The 24727-nt window shown below is 36.5% G+C and overlaps 1 protein-coding gene across 1 annotated transcript; it reads right to left on the bottom strand.

Moving 5' to 3' along the window:
* Window positions 1–276: 276 nt before the first annotated feature.
* LOC141898699 (armadillo-like helical domain-containing protein 3) lies at window positions 277–20890 on the bottom strand. Its single transcript, XM_074784744.1, has 24 exons — window positions 20772–20890; window positions 16923–17076; window positions 16767–16823; window positions 16624–16689; window positions 16359–16439; window positions 16066–16173; window positions 15021–15113; window positions 14245–14406; window positions 14031–14087; window positions 13789–13832; window positions 11925–11985; window positions 11792–11838; window positions 11234–11309; window positions 10948–11017; window positions 9524–9756; window positions 8926–8995; window positions 8565–8625; window positions 8106–8194; window positions 7723–7805; window positions 7306–7432; window positions 4472–4547; window positions 4241–4319; window positions 2991–3107; window positions 277–2906 (listed from the first exon to the last, which is right to left on the bottom strand). The coding sequence occupies exons 2-24, from the start codon at window positions 17058–17060 to the stop codon at window positions 2814–2816; spliced, it is 2088 nt and encodes a 695-aa protein (XP_074640845.1). The 5' UTR covers window positions 17061–17076; window positions 20772–20890; the 3' UTR covers window positions 277–2813.
* Window positions 20891–24727: the final 3837 nt, after the last annotated feature.

Raw genomic sequence — 24727 nt, 5'->3', positions numbered from 1 at the left:
AATAAATCCTTTTCTTGTTTGTTTCTGTTCAATTTACTTCTGGAGAAAATCACTTAAGAAAATTTCGAAATTAAGTTTCCTAACAGATGTATCAACTGTGTGAAAAAGAATTTACTGCAATGGTTCAAATTTTATGGATGGTGTCTCGATTTGAACGTTGTGCCGATCTCCCCTTGCGAGGGATTGCCAGAAAGTCTTCTTTGACTGATTTGAATCAGAGAAAATGAGCAACATCTTATGAAATAAATCGACTTAAGCAATGTTTCCAAGCCTACCATTTGAAATTATTTTCAAATCATCAAATAAACCATGAAAAAGGCATATCATGCGTACCGGTACCTAGGCATACTATATGTTTACAACAATAATTTGCAAAATTGTAGCCCATGACATGATCTGATTGTGATGACTTTCAAGGTGATTGGTCCTTCACCAGGGGGCGTTGAATATTGAAGTTGACAGGTTGTTAAGCATTTCAAAAATGAATCTTACATCTATCCATAGACTCTAAAACGAATCCCTGATCTTTCCAATGACTTGTTTGATAATTTTCAGTTTTTGACACTAACCATAAAGTTCAAATATTAATGGAAATCAACTGATTCTCACAACGAATAATGCAGAGTTGTTGGGGCACATGCAATAGTCTGGGTTTTTTAAATGCGCTAAAAATTCTCCACATCCGCAAAATTGGGTCTGCAGTACAGTCTGCAGTCCAGCATTTAATGAAAAAGCCGTTGAAAATGGCAGAAAAGGGCATGAATGGAAAATGCCCTTTCGGCAGTAAATGATGAAATTTCTATTTTTGGTGTACAGTCATCATTTACCCTAATCTGCCCCTGGTGGAGTGCCAGTACCCATAATACCCTGCCATAGGCTAAAAACAGAAAACAGTTACACACATGACAGAAATTATATTTGACAAGGAAATATGTATTTGAATAAGCTATGTACACATGCCAACATTTTAAAATTCTAACAAGACAAGTTTTTTCAAGAACTTATTGAGCAACATCTACAGAGCATTCCCACATTTCTGAGTGTTTAGTTTCCATGAAGAAAGATTTGTGACAGACACCATATGAAAAGAATTAATGAAATACGTAGCCACATTGCACGCTCCCAAAACAACAATGCTATAAAAACTAAATCTGAATACAGGGCCGGCGGAACCGGTTCAGCCAGTACAGCCATGGCCGGACCAATAATTTTGCCAATTATGTTTCAAAATTTGTGTAATAAAATTTGTCACGCCGACGACCACAGGTCTATCTATGTTGTTTTTGTTTTCTGTGTAAACATAGGCTGGGCCCAGTGCCGTTGTCATTGTTGATGACATCATCGACGCCGCTGCATCATGATGTTGTACACCGGGATCCGTCTAACAAATATACCGGGTACCAGTCTAGTAAAAAGCTACGGCCAATTTCAGTTTTCGTATCTGGTCGACTAGTGCTCGGAACTAATAAATGAATGCCTTGATTTTCGAACTATTTCCCGAATATAGTTCCGACTAACGGACATTCGGTTTCATTTAGTTTGACTATAGTCGACTAACTCAGATAACCAAAGGTGGCCCACGCGGTGGTCATGCTATTATTGCGCGAAAACTTACATGGAAATTGAACAGCAGATGACCAAATTTCATTACGATATTAAAAAGCCGGTTTTGTGTATATAGATGTCTAAATCATGTGTAGCAACCTTATAATTTTAACCACCTTCAAGTATCTCCCCAACAAATCGCCACAATGCCGATGGCGGCCATGACAATTAATACTCTTGATGTGTGGCTATAGAACTGGCAAATTTTGTCCTCGAAAATTTACGGTGCACGGGACACCGCTATTGGGGCTTGATGGAAACGAAACAAAATTGACCATTAAAATGCATTCTGAAATGCTCCCAGAATGCGCCATCCTCGCTTGCCAGTGGTCCGGTATCGCTCCCGCCCTCGCTTCCACCAGCCCCCTGGCCTCACGACGCGTGATTTCATTACTGGCGCTGTTGCGTATGACGTCATTTATCGAATTGCGAAATACTTCCTTGTTCGGTAAAACGTTCGCTGATTGGTCCAATTAACGGGAAAACCAACAGAAGCCTAATGTTGTTTGTTACAGGCGCTGTGATTGGTACGACCGGATTTTGGTCGGCTAGTAACGACTCCAACGACTCGTGAGGTCAAGGGGTTCGGCGAACAGCTTTAGCATAGTGGGTTCGAATCCTTTGACGGGTGAAGATGAGATTGCGTATCATAAGTCAATTTTTCAAAATTGGCTACGCGCTTCTCCTTATTAGGTACGGTTGGGGATGGCCATACCGATAGTTTATACCTTCTGACGGCCCTGGAATTAACAGATCAAAATTCTTTTTAAAGCCTAGTGATCACTAGAGCTATCGCTAAAAGGTAAAACAACCACACAAGTTCCAATATATTCCACAACTAGAAACATAAGTCATCAATTAAATGTATCTCTAACTGATGCATTTCCACAAGCTTATTTTGATCTGTTGGCTCAGATCATGGCTCTAGGGTGCACTGGCTGAAATGTATGTAAGCCGCTAATGGGCGAGTTGTCTGATTTTCTCTTAAAGTATTTTACATGTATTTAAATGTAAATACTGCCATTTACGGTAAATTTTGTGAATTCAGAATAGAAATAAAATGGTTGAATTCTTCAGTAAACATCTAACATGCATATATGTGAATTAGAACTGCATTCACACTTTTCACTGTACATTTCCTTTCACAATCAATTACACCATTGATTATCATAAGTCTCCCGTAGATTCATCATAAAAATTGACTTCAATCATGAAATTGTTGAAAACTCCTTTAAGATATCCACATGATCCATACAGTGAACATTGAGCGTTTTTTGAACACCACCGATAATTGACCTCACCTGAAATACAAACACAGAATTAAACATGTTAAATCATGAGAAATATTTATTGAAAATATAACAAGCTTATAACAGTATACATACCAGGGTTGTGAAAAAAGATGATTCTTTTGGTTTTTCGCTGTATCTTTCAAACTGATCAAGGTTTTCTTGTAGTTTTAAGGTCAATGTATCATAGTTGGTTCTAACAACCTCTAGCACCTAAGTTACAAAAATGGCAATTACAGTCAACCCCCGATATACCGTCCTCCCATTTACCGCCACCCCCGTCTACCGCCAGGTTTTCTCGATGTACATCTCAATACAATTACATAGTAAAACACTCCCGATATACTGCCATACTCTCTAAAACGCCAAAATCGTTCTGCACCGATGAGGGCGGTATATCGGGGGTTGACTGTATTCACAAAATACCAGCACAGCGAGTAATAAATGATATGCTATGACAAACAAGCAAAATGCATTATGCCCATGTCGCTATATACAAACAAGGGGTCCAGGGATTCTATACCCACTATGCAAGTGATATAAATGATATTCAATAATCTGTCAATTTCAAAATTCAATGCCAATGATCTTGAAAACATAACAATCATAGAGAGCGTCATGATCTACAACTTTGCAGTTGATTTTGATTAGAAGGTATGCACAGGTACCAATATTGAAATAATTCATACATTTCAATATTTAACTCCTGGTGGTCTTAACAATACACTGGGCAATCCCAAATCCATGAGAAGTGATGTGTTCTAAAATGACCTTTTTGACAGCCATTTTATTTTGGATGGACCCAATATATTTTATGTTGCTTCCCTTAGGAGTATACATATACATATACCAAACCTTTCGAAAAGGATGTTTGCTTAAATAGCAATTTTAAAGAAAAAAGATGGCTGCCAGCCAAACCCCAAATTCTTCCCTACATGATTGGACATCATGTCATAAAATTCTAAAGATTACATCCACTGGTTCAGCCTGTATTGTGTGTACTACCGGTAGTTTAAAGAATGAAGCTGGCGGTCAGTTGGCCATCTTCTTGAAAGGTGAAACCTTACCCATCAATAGGGTCCTTTAATGTATGATCCGACAATCATGCATAATATATTTCAATATTTCATAAGATTCCATCAACTGGTTCAGACTGCAACCTATTATGCGGATGTTTGCTGGTCATTTTGAAAGGTGGAACCTCCAAAATCAATAACTTCTTCCCGACATTATCCAACATCATGCCATAAAATTTCAAAAGACTCCATCGACTGGTTCAGACTTAATCCTGCTCATAAAAAAACTCTGCAGAGCGACAGGGGACATAAATTACTGAATTTTCTCACCTGATCTTCAGTCAGTGAAGATAAATGATTTGCTGTAGCCCATGAATCAACTTTAGGGGTGAAATGGTTGATAATTGCTCTGAAATAGAAAAGACAAGCTTAGGATGTAGTTGTATATTAGATTATGAAACAATTAAACATACAATTGAATATTAACCATTCTTTAAGTTTCACGAAAGTAATCACAATGAGTAATCGGTCATGCTAAGTACATACATTCAGTCATCTTACCTCACATTAACGAGATGACTTGTAAGTTTTGCAGCCGATTCTTTTGCATCGGTATCTGTAGTTGTATACCTAAGGGCTAAATTGAGAAAATTACCATATCAATAGGAAGAATAGATGATCTCAATCTAATAGGGACCATCCATTTTGTACGTTCGCACGATAGGGGGTCTGTGAAAATGCATACAAATGCATACAGGGAACATGGCTCTGCATAACGGTATGCACCTAATTATCACTTTTGAATGTTCTAAATGGATGTCCCCACTCTAATAATTGTAGCATGAGGCTCAGTGGCTGAACAGGGGAAACAATGTCAGATTTACACAAAAATGTTGTATCTATAAAGATTTGGTCTGTGTGTGAAATAAGATTCCGGGATCAAAAACTCAGTGATAGTACGGCGCGGGTCAATGTATAGTGCGATGCAGAGCGCAGCTTGTCTATTCAAAATGGTCATAACTTCGTCATTATTCATCCGATTCTTTTAATTCTTGCTTTATTCAAAGAAGAAGATTTTGGGCTATCTGTGTATGTAATTTGTTTTCAGAAAGATCATCATTTGCGCTACACAAATCTATCCTGAAAACTTCTGTCGCTCAGAAAAAAAAAAGCGGGATTTTCCTATCAAAGTTCACGAGTTGATTTATGTTTCCAATGCTCCAACCTACACTATTCTAAAAGATCCTGGAAAAATATATAGGTTGGAATGATTAATTCAGTACTTTAGCCTCGAAATGGGCTATTTTTGCACTGACAGAACCATAACTGAACAGATAATTGGTTTATGAATTCCCGGTTTTTTTCTACATTAAGATGGAAATCTTGAAGAAATGGAAGAGTTGAAATCTTATTCGTATAAAATCCCGCTATATTAGTAATTTTGGTGATTTCATCGCTTTTTCGACTCGGCTATATCCGTATCAATGACGTGAAATTTACTGGTTGCAGGGAGAGAAATGTCACCGAGAGCTGGCCTACATACGGTAGGTCGCGCGAAACTGCCTGGAAATACTCTACTAGTACCGGGACAAAAGCGGTGCAACAAACTTCACACAGTAACCTAGAGTCATAACACCAAAAACCAAACAGGTGCCGCTCTCTAGTGCATACTTTGGGGGTCAGAAAACTTTTTACCTAAAAGTTGTATGAAACTGAATATTTCAATATCATCTAGGTTTCTTATCAGCAATGTTGTGTCAAAATTTCATCGAAATTGAACAAAAATTGAATATATTGAAAATACAGATTTTATGTTCAAATCCGTTATTACTGGAGGAATTTTTATGAAAAAACATCCATGGAATCAGTGAAATATAACTTAGAAAAATAATATGATCAAAATGATTTCAAAGATACATGAAAAAAGTTTTTTTGAATCGTCATTATGGTACTGTGTGAAACTGGTGAGAGCCAGATGTGTTCCTGTAAACATTATACACAAACTACCGCGCTGGTAGGATGTGGCCTGCACTATTTCCAAGTGGGTGTTTGAACTTTCGCTGAATTACCAAATCGTGGCAGTTGAATATACTGATGAATAAAATTTAATGATGGGACATTTTTACCGCTATAGTGAAATTATTTATCGTTTTAAAGCACGTTGAATTCCTCGTTTGCGGATTAGAATGTTATTCTGTTACCTGTTCGTCTAATATTTTATCGAACTGGCAGAATCGTCACTTACTTTGGCGTAAATTCCAGCGTAGCAACATAACTCCAGTTAAACCATCAATAATTACGTCGTATTTAGTTTCATTAGTCTGATCGTTCTACCATTTCAATTGCAAATTTATATTTTACATTTATTTCGGCGATTCGAACACCACCTTAAGTTGCAAGGGGTCCTAATCCTCGTGGCCAGAGTTGATACGATAGCTAGAAACATTTCTGAAGAAGCTTCGTCGATTCTGCAAATTTCACAAGTCACTTGTTTTTTATCGAGACGCGATCACACGAAAAGTGATGCCAAAAGACTTGAATATCATATTAATAAACTGAATCGGGTTAGTTTTTTATTCATATAACTAGAAATTGTTTAACCAAAATTAATTTATACTCGCTATGGTTGATATCGGTTCTAAACAGAATAAAATCGTTTATATAATTTCGATGATATGAATCATTTGATAATAGATGAACTTGATAAATCAAATCAAAACTATCAAATTGTTATCATTAATTATTATATGTCGATTCAATGTCTTATTTATTGTGACGATGAAAATGAAAGGTATCTTGATTTTGTCGCTAGTATTGCGTTGATGTGTTTCGATGGTCTGTTCTCATGATTCTACCAGGGAAGTGTAATCTCATTACTTCCCTGATTCTACTCAGTCAAACAGTAGTAAAATATGTTTGTGTATTAGCACTTACTATGTAAGCAAATACCCTCATTAACTGTGAAAAATAACGACCTGTGGGAAGTGAGGTGCCATGACCCAGATGATAAGACAGAGACTTTCCTGTCAGTCTATTTTTATCTGTATCAGTTCAACGATTATATTTCGAGCCGTATGGTGCGCTGTTCACCATCTGCAACTGGCTCGAGTTTGACCCAGGCCGTACTATCACTGAGAACCTTAATTTCCCTTTGGACCTGTTTTGATGATAAGTAATTCTATTGAGCCAATATGGTTTGGTTATCGAGCTTGGCGATTTAAGTGGGAATGTATATCTTTGCCGACAACATCGAAAAGCTGGAGGAAAGTGCAAATGCCCTTTACTTAAACTGATTATAAATAAGTCCAAGAGGAAGAGAACAAAGATGGAACAAAGGTACTGCTGGCTGAAAAAAACCATGATGATTCATTGATCGAGTACAAGTAAGAACTTACCCATGGAATACAAGTTGTCGAATACCTGATGCATCCGGATTATTTCATAGTAAAGCTCATCATAACTATTTGGACTAGGTAAAAATGTATCACCATATGTGATGAACAAATTGAATATATTCACAACCTACAAAAAACAACATTATACCGGTCTTCCTTAAGGCATCATTTTCAAGGATCTGCCTCTTATCCGCTCCCACACTTAGTAGGATAAAAATAAGGCTCAACATAGAACAAAAACACTACAACACTGCTTTCATACCAGCTAAGCAATTACTCATAAGATAGATGGATGGTGATGGTTTAGACTCTGTGATGTCAAATATACTGTTTACTAAAAATGACTGGATTGTAAATAGCCATCAGGAATTTAGATGTGGATATACTGTGATGGTTTTTATGACCAAAATAACTTACCTGGGAAGCAATAGGGAATATGTTGTGCTTCTTCATGAGATGCGTTTCATTCGACATTAAAAATTTCAATAGATTCATCATCACTGTAAATAAATCATACAATTTATCGACCTAAAAAGATGATAAATATCTAACTACAATGTACTTTTATGAAAAATAGAATCCATACAAAAAAAAAATTTTTGATTTTCACGAGGCTTAAATGGATAAAACTACAGTTCGTGCATCAACCCAAAATATGAAACAAATTAGCTGCATTCACACTATCACTACTTAGTCCATTCTAACTTGAAACCTGGAATTGATCAATTTAGAAAAGACGCAATCAATGCTGTGCATGATACACAATAATCAGATAATGATCAGATACATATGATACATACCAGTCCAAAGTTCTTTCCATGCGTACTGCAATCTTACTCTACATCTCTTTTGGTAACACAACACACGATGTGTTATACCCAAACATTTCCTACAATCATTAAAACAAAGAGAAAACCCTTTACAGTAGCAAAATCAAACCAACAATCAAATACATGCCCCTTGGTATATCATCATTTGTGAAAAATGAATTTGAACTTAATATCTTATGCTGGTAATTCCATCATGTAAGATGTGAGATTTGAATGATTAATTAATCAAAGGTTAGATGTACGAAAGCTAAGATTTTTCAAAAAGTGCTAGGATATAGAAGTGTTATAACAGTTATTCCACCAAGTAAATGATTTGAATAAGATGACCACCAGAATACTGTTGTCTCAGACATTTCATCAATACATACAAATAGGAGTTAAATTGACTTTCTAAAATGAATCGGAGTTTAATTCTAAATTTGTTATTACCTGTAGAGCTCTAACGGAAAGTTTTTCATCATGTGACTCATGATGAATTCCACCATCAAATCTAAAATGAGAAATGTTTGATTAAATAAAGCTGTACATGTGTGTTATAAAATTTGACACTAGGGCTCCAGGGACACTACTAACATTTTATTGTGTAACATCAGCGTCCAGATTATAGGGGAAAATGAGTCTAGAAGATACACAATATCCGTGTAAGATCAATCACCACAGAAAATCCGCAACAGATTCAGGAGTTTTGTAACAATTCTACTTCAGATTCATCCCTATGGTGGTATGGCTATCATAATTGGGATTTGAATTTTGAATTATCCACAACCTAAATGTATGAAAAAGGACATACCCAAAAGTGCACAAGCTAATGGTCTTGATGGAGGCCTCCGGTCTACTGTAGCTTTTCTGTGTCTCATTGGCTGCAAGAACATATGATAAGTTGCTAACAATGACATGCCGATAATGAAGCTGTTATCATGTAGATCCTGCATACCGAAATTACAATCTTGGTTCAGTTCCCACGTATATGAAATATATCAATTCAAAATGTAGTTTTTATTTAGGATTATTTTGAGCAGTATAGGATTACATTGTATCTGGTGAAGTAAAAGCAGTTAGGATTGTTGAAGTAACTTCACAATACATGAAAAAGGCCCATAAAATTTTAACTGAATATTGTCTGTTCCCATTTGAAAGCAGCATTACAAACAAGGAGGAAAATGCAAATTACTTAAACTAATCAGGCTCAGCAGTCAACAATTGGGAAACGCTATTTGTAGCTAGCTTTCTACTCAGCTCTGCCTTGCATGCAGCAATCAAAATGCTACCACAAATATACTCGGATCAGATGTGTTAATTCATGCTATATACCACATGTGATTATCAGTGCTATACATTTCTAGGCAAAATGCATACAAATCATAAGGGACGACATTGAGTCTACTTACCAGTCTGTGAATAGGAACTCGAAAGTTCATGTTGATATCGTGCATCAATGAATTGGCATACTGATCCTCAGAGATACATGTTAAAATGATCATACACAGTTTTGCATTGTTGTAACGAGTTTCGTCTTTAGTGTCTTGCATAACTATTGATGTATACTCGAGAAATGTGACTAAAAGATTCGTAGGTTGGCTCGTTGGTTCAGTCACCTCAGTTGGATCAATATTTTGAACTCCTGCAACAAATAACAGCCCAATTAACTCATCAATATGAATAAGCCAAAAACTTAACTACATTTTTTGAGTTCCAATTTGTGCGAAATATATGATGAACTTTTCTATGATGTAAGTTAGTTTTCAGGCTCCAGTTTACATTGATTTCTCAGGTGGAGTACAAAGCTCTGTGCCAGTCAAGATTATCATTTTGACTGAGGTTAAATGATAGGAAATTAAATATAAGAGCATCCTGAAGTGGCATGGGCAAGTAGCAGTAGTAGTTACAACATTCTAAGAGATGAGAACGCCGACCTATAAAATCCACAGTTTTTTCTTGAGTTACAAACGCGAACCAGCTACGCAGTCAGCACTCACGAGCGCCAAAGGCGCAAAGCTATCTTGGGGGGTCATCCCCAAGAAAATTTTAGAAATCAAAAGCGTTTTCCGACCACTTAGAGCGATCTTGAACCCATGAACGACTATTATATTTTGGAAGGTAATGGCAAGTTCCAATGTGGCACATCCTCATTCGATGACATTCAGCATCTCATGCATTACGGGTCAAGCCCTGAATTATTGCAGTTAAAATGCTCCGATGAATGCTCACTAAAAATCATCACCCAGTAGTGTATAATATCTGAAGGCGTAAGTAGGCCATTACTACTGCTGCCGTGCGCGCATGTCTGCAACAGATCGATAAAATACATACACACTCATCGTAGTAGATACAAAATCAGTGTTGCAATGAATATGCATTGAAATGCGATATGCGACGATAAGTAAAACAGGCACTGAACGCTTTTACGGTTCACCTGAACCAATTGAGTGAGATCATCACCCCCTATACTTTTACATCATTTTTTGACTATTTGGAAAATTGATATTTTTCAATACCGCCCGCGGATCCGCGGGGAATTCTCATCCCTGCATTCTATTCAAACATGCCAGATGAGTTTGAATCCTGCAGCATGACACAGTGACCTCGAGCAAGACACTTTTCCTCATCGCTTCCCTCAACACAAAGGCTAGTGGTTACCTGGACTGATAAATGGTAGCAACTTACACATGTATACCATATGTAGTATAGATGAGTGATGTTCAGAAATGTAGGCTGGGGGTAATAATACCAACAAGAAGCACAAGCACATTGGAACTGCACAGGATTCCTTGGTTGGACGATCGAATCTTTGGTATAAAGGGCCTTCACGTACCTTCAATATTTGGTGGCCGAGGAGATGTAGGACTGTCAGGAGGTGTTGCAGGTGTTGATGGAGTGTGAGCCTATGATGAAAAAATCTTTTTCACATTAAATAAAATCAATTGAATTAATTCACAATTTTCCAGCACATAGATAAGGGACAATTCTAAAAAAAATTTCTAACGGTAAATACAAAATTTGAAGATAAACTCTCAAGTCACAAATCAAACATGTCTTGAAGAAATTTCCATAAATGATGATTACAAGGTATCTACCATTAGTTGCTATCATTTACTTACATGAGTTAATGTAGTTATGAAGTTTCGGTTTAAATGCACAGCTTCATACAATGCCAATAAAATTGAATCATTTGCCCTGGAAGAAAAGATTAAATCATTAAATGTGGGTTGCTGATAGTATCTCCAAGATGAAATGATGAGGGTTTTGTAAGTTTGGATAAATCTCAATTACATCTACTTTAATTTATATCTACTTAAATGTTCCCTTTAATACATTCATACACTGAAATTTTCAGGTAGTGATTATCTAGTTATGAGATATCATAGTACCTTAAATTATACGAAATTGTCAGGAAAACGTCAAATATTAGTCGCCATTGGTCTAGTTAATCAACAGTTAACATATTAGTTGAACTATATGGACTTGTAGAGGTGGTTTTACGTAAGTAAGTCCATTTCTTCTAACTTTCAGTTCCATTTTGTTATTTAGATATTTTCTGGGCCATATTTACTGGGCATTCATTGAAAAAGAACCATATTGAAAAATTGAATGCAACTCAAGGAACACCACCCCAAAGTTGGGAATAGCCAGATATACTCATGTATTCATTTACATACCTAACTGCTGCCACTCTTCTTTCTTCAGCTACTAGAATACTGCTCATCTAGAAAAATTCAAAACCAAAAATATTTAAAATACTGAGAAAAATTTACGACCATTCAATGTCAACACTGAAAATAGTACACTGACCATATTGGTCAAGGTTGAGAAAAATCCTCCTTGCGGTTCCTCAGTTTTGATTTGATAATGTCTGAAAGCGAAAAGCAATTAACCAATACTTAACAAAATCGATGAATCTGTGATTCAGTAAACTGATTGTGGTTTCCATTCACAATTGATAATATTCCACTAAGCCCATCCCCTAATAAAAGCTCAATTGGTCATTGGCAGCTTAATTTTTTGAATTCCTATCTAATAGTAGTACAAGCTTGATCACAGATTTTAGCCAATCTAATAATTATTTTACAGAATTAATGATCTTTTCAGACAGACTGACTGACCTGGGTTTAGCTAATCATAGGTCCAAAAAAATGTAGCTTCTATAGTCAGCTAGAGATTGACTATACCCACGTTCATAAATACCGTGGGAGGTATTGATTTACGGTCTTTTCGAATATACATTTACTTAAGAAAATGCTGGGAAACAACAAAACCCATAAAACTTATGATTACAGATTCTACACTTAATTGTATGAATGCTGAATCGGAATAGGAAACTGCTGTAGGGGAATGCCATGCCTCCACACGAATGCTTATCACCCTACACGGACCCGACACGCATCCAAGGCAATGTATACCCTCCATTAAATCTATTCAACAAAACTGTGCATATCACAGAGATGCTAGGGCCAAAGTACCAAAATTCCGGAATTTAGAAAGGGGGTCTGGAGGCCCTCCCCCAGACAAAATTTTGCGTTTTTGCACTGCCGGAGATGCGTTCTAGAGCGATCTGGGTGGTCTCGGTAACTGTTACTACATTTTCAATATGCGGAGCAGCACCATACGGAACGGATACTTTTCCTTGTGTCGATGTACTAGCGGCAGTGTCACGATCGGCATCTTCCATCTGAAAATATGACGGCAGGCATTCGTTGTGCTTCACACCCCTCGCTGCCTTCTTATGCCGCGCGCTATCCGGGTGACGAAGAATATCTTTTTTCTCGCCACTACCGTATTTGACCTGGTCTTTACAAACGACGCAGTACGCCACGCCAGCTAAGTCTAACTTACGAATGTAGTTCGATAAGTAGTCCCCGTTACTGTCCTTACACTCTAGCCAGTGCCAGTTAAATTTATTTTTTATACCGCTGTCAATTGCCTTTATATCGGCCGACTCCCGACTGACAATCTTTCCGTGCGTGCTCATTTTGCAGACCGTCCCGCTTGACAGCTGCAGGTAAAAAGAAAGTTACAAAGCTGCGTGCCTCAGGACATAGCACGCACGTGCTAATAATTGAGATGATATTTATTAAATATAATCTTAATTATTACCACGTGCATCTTCACATTGTTGGCCGTCAGCGGGACGATGTACAACGGCGCGTAAAGATTTGACTATTAATTGGAAATGGCGTCACAACAGTGGCGCTCCGCCTACGCACGCACAGATACCACAACAAGCACACGTATATACATTGTAGCAGAACGTCCTCGGAAACAGAGACCAAGATAAAATAACACAGAAGCGACGACGAGTACAAGCAAATGAACGCTTTTACGGTCCGTGCCATTACTGGTCGCCGCGAGGAATTCTCACCCAATTTCCGGAATTGACATCGGCGATCCTAAATTTCCGGAATTCCGGATATTTCCGGAAAACTAGCATCTCTGATATCAATTGAAGAATATCTTGTATGGATATCCATATGAATCTTTTTTTCAAGTACAGTGCTGTCTGTTTATCAAATAATTTTGAAATATAATTTCATTGATTTAAATATGCTAGGGAAATATCCTTCTCATATCAAACACACAGTATTACAGTAACTCAACCTCATAACCAAATTTACATATAGAATATTTGTTGACATAATATTAATTCTGTACTGCTTACCGATTAAACTCTGTCAATGCTGTAGAAACAACTTGAGCATATCCCTGAAAAATAACCATTGTTTTATGTAACCAGTGGAATATAGGGCCTGGGACAATATGCCCACTTGGGAGATGTTTTGAAATGCTCAATAATCTAAACATTTCAATATTCAATGCCTCTGATGAATATATTGGGGAAACCTAATACATCTCGCAATGATGGAAATTGCATACAAAAGGGTTAGAAATAAGGCAACTTACATTCAATGCTAGTTCATCATCGAGTATGGATAATTTGACTATGTACGGATTTGCCGACTACGGAGAAACAAACAAGGATATATTAATCAATTGCATTTACATTATTTGCATATGAATTAGGATTGATCATGAAAATGATCCTTGTTAATCTTTTGCACAGCTGGTTCAACATGAACGTTTTCATGAATATACAGATAGATGTCTAAGTAGATACCTCGTATTTTCTGTATTGAACCAGAAGTGTCAGTAATAGAACAGCATCGTGACCATGATTCTGCCGACTCATCGGACTCGCTAATAGTTGGATAATTGCTTCGAATGCACTGTTCATCATCACATATTCCAACAACGTGTTCTGACTAACGTTGACAGTAGCCTAATGAAAAAGAGTTTAACACGTATTCACTAATATCGTATTCGAATCATCTCGATTTCCTCGATGAAGTTGTGGCAATTGAATTGTACACGAAAAAATCATTGGTAAATGAGAATTTAATTACTGCCAGAAAATTTGTAAGAAAACGGAAAAGCGGTAACCATTTAAAATTATTATGCACAAATGGTATATAGATTAAGTACTTCTTGTGTGTAAACCATTTCCCCTGGTGAGAAGAGGTTAGCCTTATAGTAAACAGCTTGATACTGGAGGAAAATTGGTACTCTCTGGTCATACAGTGCACCCTCATAAATCCAATCAGCTAAATCAGAATTCTGATCAAACCTACACATTATCTATGTTCCACCTATACACAAGTGTTCATAAAATATGATACATAATCTATTGGTACTAAATGATCTGAATCAAACATGATTGAATTTACTGCAATAGCTTCTTATGATTTATCTACCTATATCAGGCTACACTGGCTATCAAAAAGAAGGATCTGGCTAGTCACATGTCCAAAAATTAAAAATAATCAATATGTATTCATAATCAAGTCCACCTCTCCAACATTTGAAATGCTTCAACAAATGATTTAGATCAATTACCGTCACTAGAACAAGCAGCAACTGAAATGACACGGTCTTCAAACTTGGCGGAAAATCTCCAGTAAGAAACCTGTGCAAACTTTCTATGAGACTCTGAAAGATAAAACAACATTCATATACTTTTCCTGCGATACTTTTTCAGCTGCTCAAATATATATATATATATATATATACAAGATATACAAGTTTCAAAATACTTAAGATGGACTCTCAGACAGGTGTCTCACACCAAGTTTCATGAAAATCCATCTATCCCCGAATACCCACTTTCTTCAATCTATTGAGTTCCAAGGCATTTTAATGAGCATTCGATTTTCGCGATCGATTTAGCGACTACAAAAATCCAATTCTCGTAAAAATCCTCCAGTCTCTGGCAGCTATTTTAATGATGAAGTTCTCTTGCACCTCCGTAGATTATCTGAATAATGTGATCATGCGTGAACGACACACAACTCCTGCGACAGTACACCCCTGCTATATACATTGATTTCTATGTCGTAGTCAGTATATAGCTCTAAGTCCTTTCGTATAATTCTAACTTGTGATTGAACTTGGGAAAATAGATCAATGGATATTTCTCAGAACTTTTTTGTAATTAAGTCATGTTATTGGTTTGGTCTTAAGGCACTATTACTGCTATGAACTTTTTATAATATCTACCAAGAAACTTAGTCTCTTTTACGTGTTATTTGGCATCAAAGGAAGAAATTTCCTGCATGATGACAATCTAGACTACTGGAAGAATATAGGGTTACATGATCTGATCTTACAAGAGGTATATGACACAGAAGGTAGTTAACAGCACCGTGGTCGCATGGCGTAGTAAAATGGCTTATGGTTGTAACACAAATTGGGGGAGGGGCAAGTCTTCATAACTTAGACCAAAAGAACAATTCCTAGAACTGTACTTCTATAATTGTCCATTTTCAATTATCACCGAATTTTGATAAAAACAGGTCCCACTTATTTCAAGGTAGGTGTAGTCCATACACTGTACTACAACTACTTTTTTTCAGATAAATGAGAAATAATGAATACACCGTACCTGCATCTGCCCTTCAGCTGCTTCGAATCCAATAAGTATGTTAATAACATCAAATCCATAGTTTCCCAGCCGTTTGCTAAAGATTCCACGAATCAGGGAGCATATCGTCTATAAAAAACATAAATCTTGTACTACAAGTTACACCTTGAGTTGATTAAGTAGGCCCCATAAAGAGAGAGGCCAATAAAAACCAATGAACCAAAAGAATTCTACCGTCAAAACCATTAACCCTGTAATGACGATTCACTAGCTGTTTGGAAAACATACAACCCCTCAACTCGTGAAATATTTACCTGAGCAGCATTTACAATCCTAATAGGATGATCTGTCTTGAATATTTTGACACAGTGAAAAAATAATACATTAATATTGTCCTGGAATAACAATAAATAAGTTAGTTAGTTCAATTTGTGTAATTTCCTTTTTTAACTATATGTTACCAATTACAAATGTATTTACTAAGATGATTTTGATTGGCATTTACCACTATTACTGGTTATATAGGCCTATACGTTAGGCCTACATATGCCAAATGATCAGATTGGAACAATCAATTACCTTCAATGTGATCAATTGTGCACCGTCCAATTTCTCAAATTCAGACTCGATATATTGTGAATTCACCTAAAATAGAAACATCATGGTGAAACATTTATGAAGATTTCATCTGAACAAGAGAGAATTTCAGACGAATCAATCACCCTCAAGAGGAACAGTTCATCCCAGAAGTTAACATTTCCATCAGAAGGATCTTCACCCTAGACAAAATGAATAAAATATACATGGGCATTAAATAAAACGAAGATTTAAAATCAGTCACACCTAGTGTATAGGACCATGAGAAAAAAATTTCATACCTTAAACAATGCTTCATATATTTGAACAATCTTTTCTTTGAGTGGCCGCTTAGACGAGCTTCCTTTGCGTAGAAGTGGCCCATGTTCTTTGATTCCTACCCCTTGGCTCATGTTGCCACCATTATTTGGTACGGGCATGAGTCAGTTATTTAGTCTGGAAAATTAACATTCTTTTGATTTGAGGGTTTAAAGCAAAATACTACTCAATGATAAGCTATATTATAAAAAGGCCTCAAAGCCCAATGAAAAATAATTTTTGAATAACACATGAGCAGATGGTTCAGGACATCAATCTGCCCCATTGTCATTGGCCGTTCAGTCAAAATAAAATCGAAATGTATATTTTGCTGATGTAGCATTATCCCAGTTAACACTATTTTGCTGACCTCTATACATATAGGCCCTAATAGGATATACTGAAAAAAATAATAACAACATCATCTTATAAATCCATAGAAAATTCAAATTGCTCCAATCTTACTGAAAGCTATTATCGGAATAGGGAGGGCTCACAGATAATAATAAAGGCTTGTTTAATTTCTCAAGTTTTTTTGCAATTCCAGTTTGAAAATTGTAGGTTGTCTCAGTGGGCTAGTGGGAAGACACTATGCTAGCAATATGCTGGCCTGGCTGCGAACCAGGTTCGGATAATACTGCTCTATTCGCTCTCTCCAACTCTGTTCTCCAATTTCTTTCTTCGAAGTGGATATTTAACCGTATGCCGCAGTGTTTACTTCCGCTATTTTACTGTACATCATTACTTTATATTATAGTATTAACTAATAAAAATAAAAGTAACAATAAAATCATTTTATTGTGTTTAGGGTTAGGGTTCTGATGGGTTTAGGGTTTAATGGACCCAGTGGGTTAGGATTAGGTTAGGTTTAGGGTTCGTTTTACCCCCTAGGGATAGGATTAAGGTGAGGTCAGGTCTATATCTAGTTAAAACATTCGGTTGGTTTTCAGCGAGCTTGGTGGTCTAGTGGTACGACGCTGCGCTAGTAACTTAATGGCCCGGATTCGAGTCTCGCTCAATCCGCTCAATTTAACTGTTATCCACACTTTCCTTGAATTTTCTAAGTCGCGCACCTTAGTCAGTGCGCATGCGCAGCATAAATCAGCCAATCAACGATGATGTACGGTAAAATGGCGGAAATAAACACTCTGCCATATGTGGTAAAATATCCACTGAGTTTCTTTGAACAAAGTGGCTATTCGTACGGACCTGTACGGATTACTCCGGAGGCTATTCGTACAGAACTGACAGACTACCGCGCCATCTGATTATTGTATATGCTACTGTTCTATTTTATTCTTTTTTTGTAATTGTATTAATTGATTTCTAAGGTGCAATGCTCCCTACTGATTGTGTGATTAATGTATATGCTACTGTTCTATTTTATTCTTTTTTGTAATTGTATTAATTGATTTTTAAGGTGCAATGCTCCCTACTGATTGTGTGATTAATGTGTATGCTACTGTTCTATTTTATTCCTTTTTGTATTTGTATTAATTAATTGATTTTCTAAGGTGCAATGCTCCCTACTGATTGTGTGATTAATGTGTATGCTACTGTTCTATTTTATTCTTTTTTGTAATTGTATTAATTAATTGATTTTTAAGGTGCAATGCTCCCTACTGATTGTGTGATTAATGTGTATGCTACTGTTCTATTTTATTCTTTTTTGTAATTGTATTAATTAATTGATTTTTAAGGTGCAATGCTCCCTACTGATTGTGTGATTAATGTGTATGCTACTGTTCTATTTTATTCTTTTTTGTAAATGTATTAATTGATTTTATTGATTGTATTATTAAGTACTATAACCGCATAGATTTTCGAACGTATTTAGTTGGTGCTGCCCAAATTGATTATTGTATATGCTATACAAAATGTTCTATTTTAAACTTGAAAAAAATAATTGTTATTCATGTTAAGTAGTTTTAATCATTTCTTTGGTGCTGTTGTATAAATCATTGTAAATAGTAGAAATTTTTGTTGATTTATTTCATTTGTGATACTTTATAATAAAAAACCTGCATTTAAACACAAAAATGTTGCTATCTTAAAAAAGGATCCGTACTACGGAGGACATTGTCAATCTGATCGCGGTCCGTCAGAATAGAATTATGTGTTATCCGTACGGACATTCTCTTCACGTAGCGAGGTCCGTCAGAATAGAATTATGTGTTATCTGTACAGACATTCTATTTACGTAGCGAGGTCCGTCAGAATAGAATTGTGTTATCTGTACGGATATTCTATTTACGTAGCGAGGTCCGTCAGAATAGAATTATGTGTTATCCGTACGGACATTCTATTTACGTGTAGCGAGGTCCGTCAGAATAGAATTATGTGTTATCCGTACGGACATTCTATTTACGTGTAGTGAGGTCCGTCAGAATAGAATTATGTGTTATCCGTACGGACATTCTATTTACGTGTAGCGAGGTCGGTCAGAATAGAATTATGTGTTATCCGTACAGACATTCTATTTACGTAGCGAGGTCCGTCAGAATAGAATTATGTGTTATCCGTACGGACATTCTATTTACGTGTAGCGAGGTCGGTCAGAATAGAATTATGTGTTATCCGTACGGACATTCTCTTCACGTAGCGAGGTCCGTCAGAATAGAATTATGTGTTATCCGTACGGACATTCTATTTACGTGTAGCGAGGTCCGTCAGAATAGAATTAGGCATTTCTGGCAGTGGATATTTTGCCAATGCGGCATTATTCCTGTTAACGCTATTTTGCCAATGGTGCGTTTTGATTGGCTAATTGACGCCGCGCATGCGCACAGAGGTGCGCGACTCCGGGCCACCGGGCTCACTCAAAACCACCCGTAATTCTTCACTACATATAGCCTCACCTTACCCTAACCCTATCCCTAGGGGTAAAAACGGACTCCAACCCTAAACCTAAGCCTCTGGACCCTCTTGACCCTAACCCTATCGAAACCCTAACCCTACACCCAATATAATGATGATATTGTTATATTCTATTATTATATATCTTATTATATATAGCCATTGGTGGAATAGCGTTTACTAAAATAATGCCGCATTGGCAAAATATCCACTTCGATAGAATTATGTGTTATCCGTACGGACATTCTCTTCACGTGTAGCGAGGTCCGTCAGAATAGAATTAGAATAACTGAAAATAATGTAATTCATATGTATAATATTCATAATATTAAGGCTGTCTGTTCTACGTCACGTTGTTCTGAATAGTTCTATGTCTACGACGAATAGCTTTCGGAGTAGTCCATACGAATAGCATATACCATACGAATAATACGGAATTTGTATTGTTTTTTCCTTCATTCACAATCGTACTCTTTGATTTATGATGAATAAACATGAATAAATTGAAATTGAACAGGTCCGTACGAATAACTTCCGGAGTAATCCGTACGGGTCCGTACGAATAGCCTCCGGAGTAATCCGTACGGGTCCGTACGAATAGCTTCCGGAGTAATCCCTACGGGTCCGTACGAATAGCTTCCGGAGTAATCCGTACGGGTCCGTACGAATAGCTTCCGGAGTAATCCGTACGGGTCGGTACGAATTTTCCACACCTGTGTGCATGCATGGCGCGGATTCACCAATCAGAACCTGCAACCGGTAAGATAGAGTTAACAGCGCAATAATGCCGGGTCGGCAATAATTTAACCTGCCAAATAAAATTTGATTGAATTACGGGACCGAGGACTGAGGAGTTGATATCGAGTACCTTAAGTCTATAGTTGTTGTTGTTGTTGTTGTTGTTGTTGTTAGAACGAACGAACGACGGAACGTGGCATTTGTTTAACAGGGCAAGGTAAACTACCACAATTACCAACCTTACTGTTGGTTACGATCAAGCACACTTATTTACACGCAAAAGCTGTCAATTGAACCAAATATTGCCAAGTTCGGAGTTCTGTCAAGTCAACCCGGAAGTGAAACATTTAGGTCTGTCTGCAGAGTTTCCAGAACCTGTCATGTCAGGGCCCAAGACCTGACATGACACGTGGGACCTCAGGTGACAGGTCGATTCGCTAAAATGAAAATCGTTATGACTGAACCGATGATAGGCGATTAGAAGATATGATAGGCGCGGATTTAGAACAAATGATAGCCGATAAGAACACAAAGAACATATCGTAGTGCTTTCTGAATATATTATTCAAAAACAAAAAAACAAACTATGATGTGTTATGAATTCATTTAAGAATTTATGTTTGTCCGTTTATAAAAAGTTGTTGAACTATATCGCCTTATAATAATAAAGATGGAATGATTGTGAATTATTGGAGAACATTGAACGAATTGTTTACAATTGATTTATTTTTTTGTAACACGAAACATGAAAATATCAAGATCAGGCAATGATACTAGTAGTGCCTTATGTAATCATAATCAGTATTAATAACAATCATTATACTCATTAAGATTAGGCCCTATATTATTACATATTATTATTAATTACTCGCAACATAATAAATTAACCAAGTGTACATACAATTTAAAAACATTTCAGTCCAAGCTTATAAGTTGACATAGATAAATTAGACATAACACTGATTAATTAGTGAGGCCTCACACGGCAATGCGCGCCATTTTGCAGAGCTTCGGGACCTGAGGTGACAGGTCTGCATTAAAACTGATGAAATGAGGCAAAACTTTAATTTCTAAGGTCTCTTTATAGTAAAGAATATAATATAAATTGCTAAGCATGGATAGAATTAATCTTAAGTTGCTATAAAACAATAATTTTGAAGCGAGACCTCACACGGCAGCTCGCGCCATTTTGCAGAGCTTCTCGGGACCTGAGGTGACAGGTCTGCACTAAAACTGATGAAATGGAAAAAACTTTACTCTTTATAACCTTTATATAGTAATAAGTATAATATAAATTGCTAACCATAGATAGAGTTAATCTTAAGTTACCATAAAACAATAATTTTGAAGCGAGACCTCACACGGCAACGCGCGCCATTTTGCAGAGCTTCTCGCGACCTGTGGTGACAGGTCTGCATTAAAACTGATGAAATGAAGGAAAACTTTAATTTTTATGGTCTCTTTATAGTAAAGAGTATAATATAAAATGCCAACCATAGATAGAGTTAATCTTAAGTTACTATAAAACAATAATTTTGAAGCGAGACCTCACACGGCAACGCGCGCCATTTTGCAGAGCTTCTCGGGACCTGTGGTGACAGGTCTGCATTAAAACTGATGAAATGAAGGAAATCTTTAATTTTTATGCTCTCTTTATAGTAAAGAGTATAATATAAAATGCTAACCATAGATAGAGTTAATCTTAAGTTAATATAAAACAATAATTTTGAAGCGAGACCTCACACGGCAGCTCGCGCCATTTTGCAGAGCTTCTCGAGACCTGAGGTGACAGGTCTGCACTAAAACTGATGAAATGGAAAAAACTTTACTTTTTATGGTATCTTTATAGTAATGAATATAATATAAATTGCTAACCATGGATATAGGTAATCTTAAGTTACTATAAAACAATAATTTTGAAGCGAGACCTCACACGGCAGCTCGCGCCATTTTGTAGAGCTTCTCGGGACCTGTGGTAACAGGTCTGCACTAAAACTGATGAAATGGAAAAAACTTTACTTTTGATAACCTTTATATAGTAATAAGTATAATATAAATTGCTAACCATAGATAGAGTTAATCTTAAGTTAATATAAAACAATAATTTTGAAGCGAGACCTCACACGGCAACGCGCGCCATTTTGTAGAGCTTCTCGGGACCTGTGGTGACAGGTCTGCATTAAAACTGATGAAATGAAGGAAATCTTTAATTTTTATGCTCTCTTTATAGTAAAGAGTATAATATAAAATGCTAACCATAGATAGAGTTAATCTTAAGTTACTATAAAACAATAATTTTGAAGCGAGACCTCACACGGCAGCTCGCGCCATTTTGCAGAGCTTCTCGAGACCTGAGGAGACAGGTCTGCCTTAAAACTGATGAAATGGAAAAAACTTTACTTTTTATGGTATCTTTATAGTAATGAATATAATATAAATTGCTAACCATAGATATAGGTAATCTTAAGTTACTATAAAACAATAATTTTGAAGCGTGACCTCACACGGCAACGCGCGCCATTTTGCAGAGCTTCTCGGGACCTGTGGTGACAGGTCTGCATTAAAACTGGTGAAATGAAGGAAAACTTTGTTTTTTGGTCTCTTTATAGTAATGAGTGTAATATAAATTGCTAACCATAGATAGAGTTAATCTTAAGTTACTATAAAACAAAAATTTTGAAGCGAGACCTCACAAGGCAGCTCGCGCCATTTTGCAGAGCTTCTCGGGACCTGTGGTGACAGGTCTGCATTAAAACTGATGAAATGAAGGAAAACTTTAATTTTTATGGTCTCTTTATAGTAAAGAGTATAATACAAAATGCCAACCATAGATAGAGTTAATCTTAAGTTACTATAAAACAATAATTATGAAGCGAGACCTCACACGGCAGCTCGCGCCATTTTGCAGAGCTTCTCGAGACCTGAGGTGACAGGCCTGCATAAAAACTGATGAAATGGAAAAAACTTCACTTTTTATGGTATCTTTATAGTAATGAATATAATATAGATTGCTAACCATGGATATAGTTAATCTTAAGTTACTATGAAACAATAATTATGAAGTAAGACCTCAGACCTCAGAGCTTCTCGGGACCTGAGGTGACAGGTCTGCATTAAAACTGGTATAAATAGAAATAAAACTTCATGCCTTAAATTGATGAGTTGATTTAAAATCAGTCTCAATAAAATCAGTCTCTATATTGCATTCGGCTCTTTAACATGTTCATCATAAAGACAATGAATATAAATAGTGAGACTTCAGGACTTCAGGACAGTGAGGAGTGTTGCCGAACTGTGATAGTGAGCAGATAATTTCCTTGTCTTATTGCGGAAACGAAATATCAAGACCTCGATTCATCTAGCGATTCATCTAAATTTTCTCTTATAATGTACTCTTACTTCTACATTAATTAATTCATCTATGCCTGAAACTTATTTTTTCCCTTTATTACAGAAATAAGTCATAGTTTACACATAAATATTTTCTTCTTATAAATCAACCTTTCAAATGAATTATTTGTCAGAACAATTTCCTTATCGTAATTGTTGAATCATTTTCGATATTAACGACGGGTCAGAATATTCATTCAACTCAAAATGTTCTTCCATTCGTCCAGCACATGCCTAGATATTTCGCCGTTTCGTCAAATATTGTCATGAGTTTGGGTTTTTTCGGGACCTGACATGACAGATCAGACCGCACGGACGCGGACAATGTCAAAGCTACTTAGTGGCAATAATCACGCAGGCGGTTCGCATCAGAGCCGTAGATTAATGCACTAAAAACGATAATCTGTTAATCCAGTGTCTATAATGTATATAAAATAACTTAATTATTATGTTATTTTATATCGATAAACACTGGCCCCTGTGACAATAATTCGCTGTATTCCCAATGGTGCATTCTTTATTCGTAGTGCTTCTCCATATGTTTAGTTAATATCTAATTAGTTTTTTATGCTTTTGAGACTTGGCATGCTTGGGGCATATACTACATCTTCAATATGCTCGTTCCATGGATTTTGTGATGAAATTTTGCCTCTTGGATCTGGATTTTACCAGAAAATCACACCAAACTTAATTATCCTTTAGGCTTCCATCTGATAAAGCATAAAAGTCAGACTTCAGAATCGGTCCTGTAAGATAATTCTAGCTCAGAAAAACAAAAACTCTAAATATCTAATATAATATTTGC

This window comes from Tubulanus polymorphus, chromosome 2, assembly GCF_964204645.1.
Source record: "Tubulanus polymorphus chromosome 2, tnTubPoly1.2, whole genome shotgun sequence".
NCBI lineage: Eukaryota > Metazoa > Nemertea > Palaeonemertea > Tubulaniformes > Tubulanidae > Tubulanus > Tubulanus polymorphus.
Note: the sequence above shows the minus strand (reverse complement) of the source record. Positions and strands in the feature narration are given on the sequence as shown.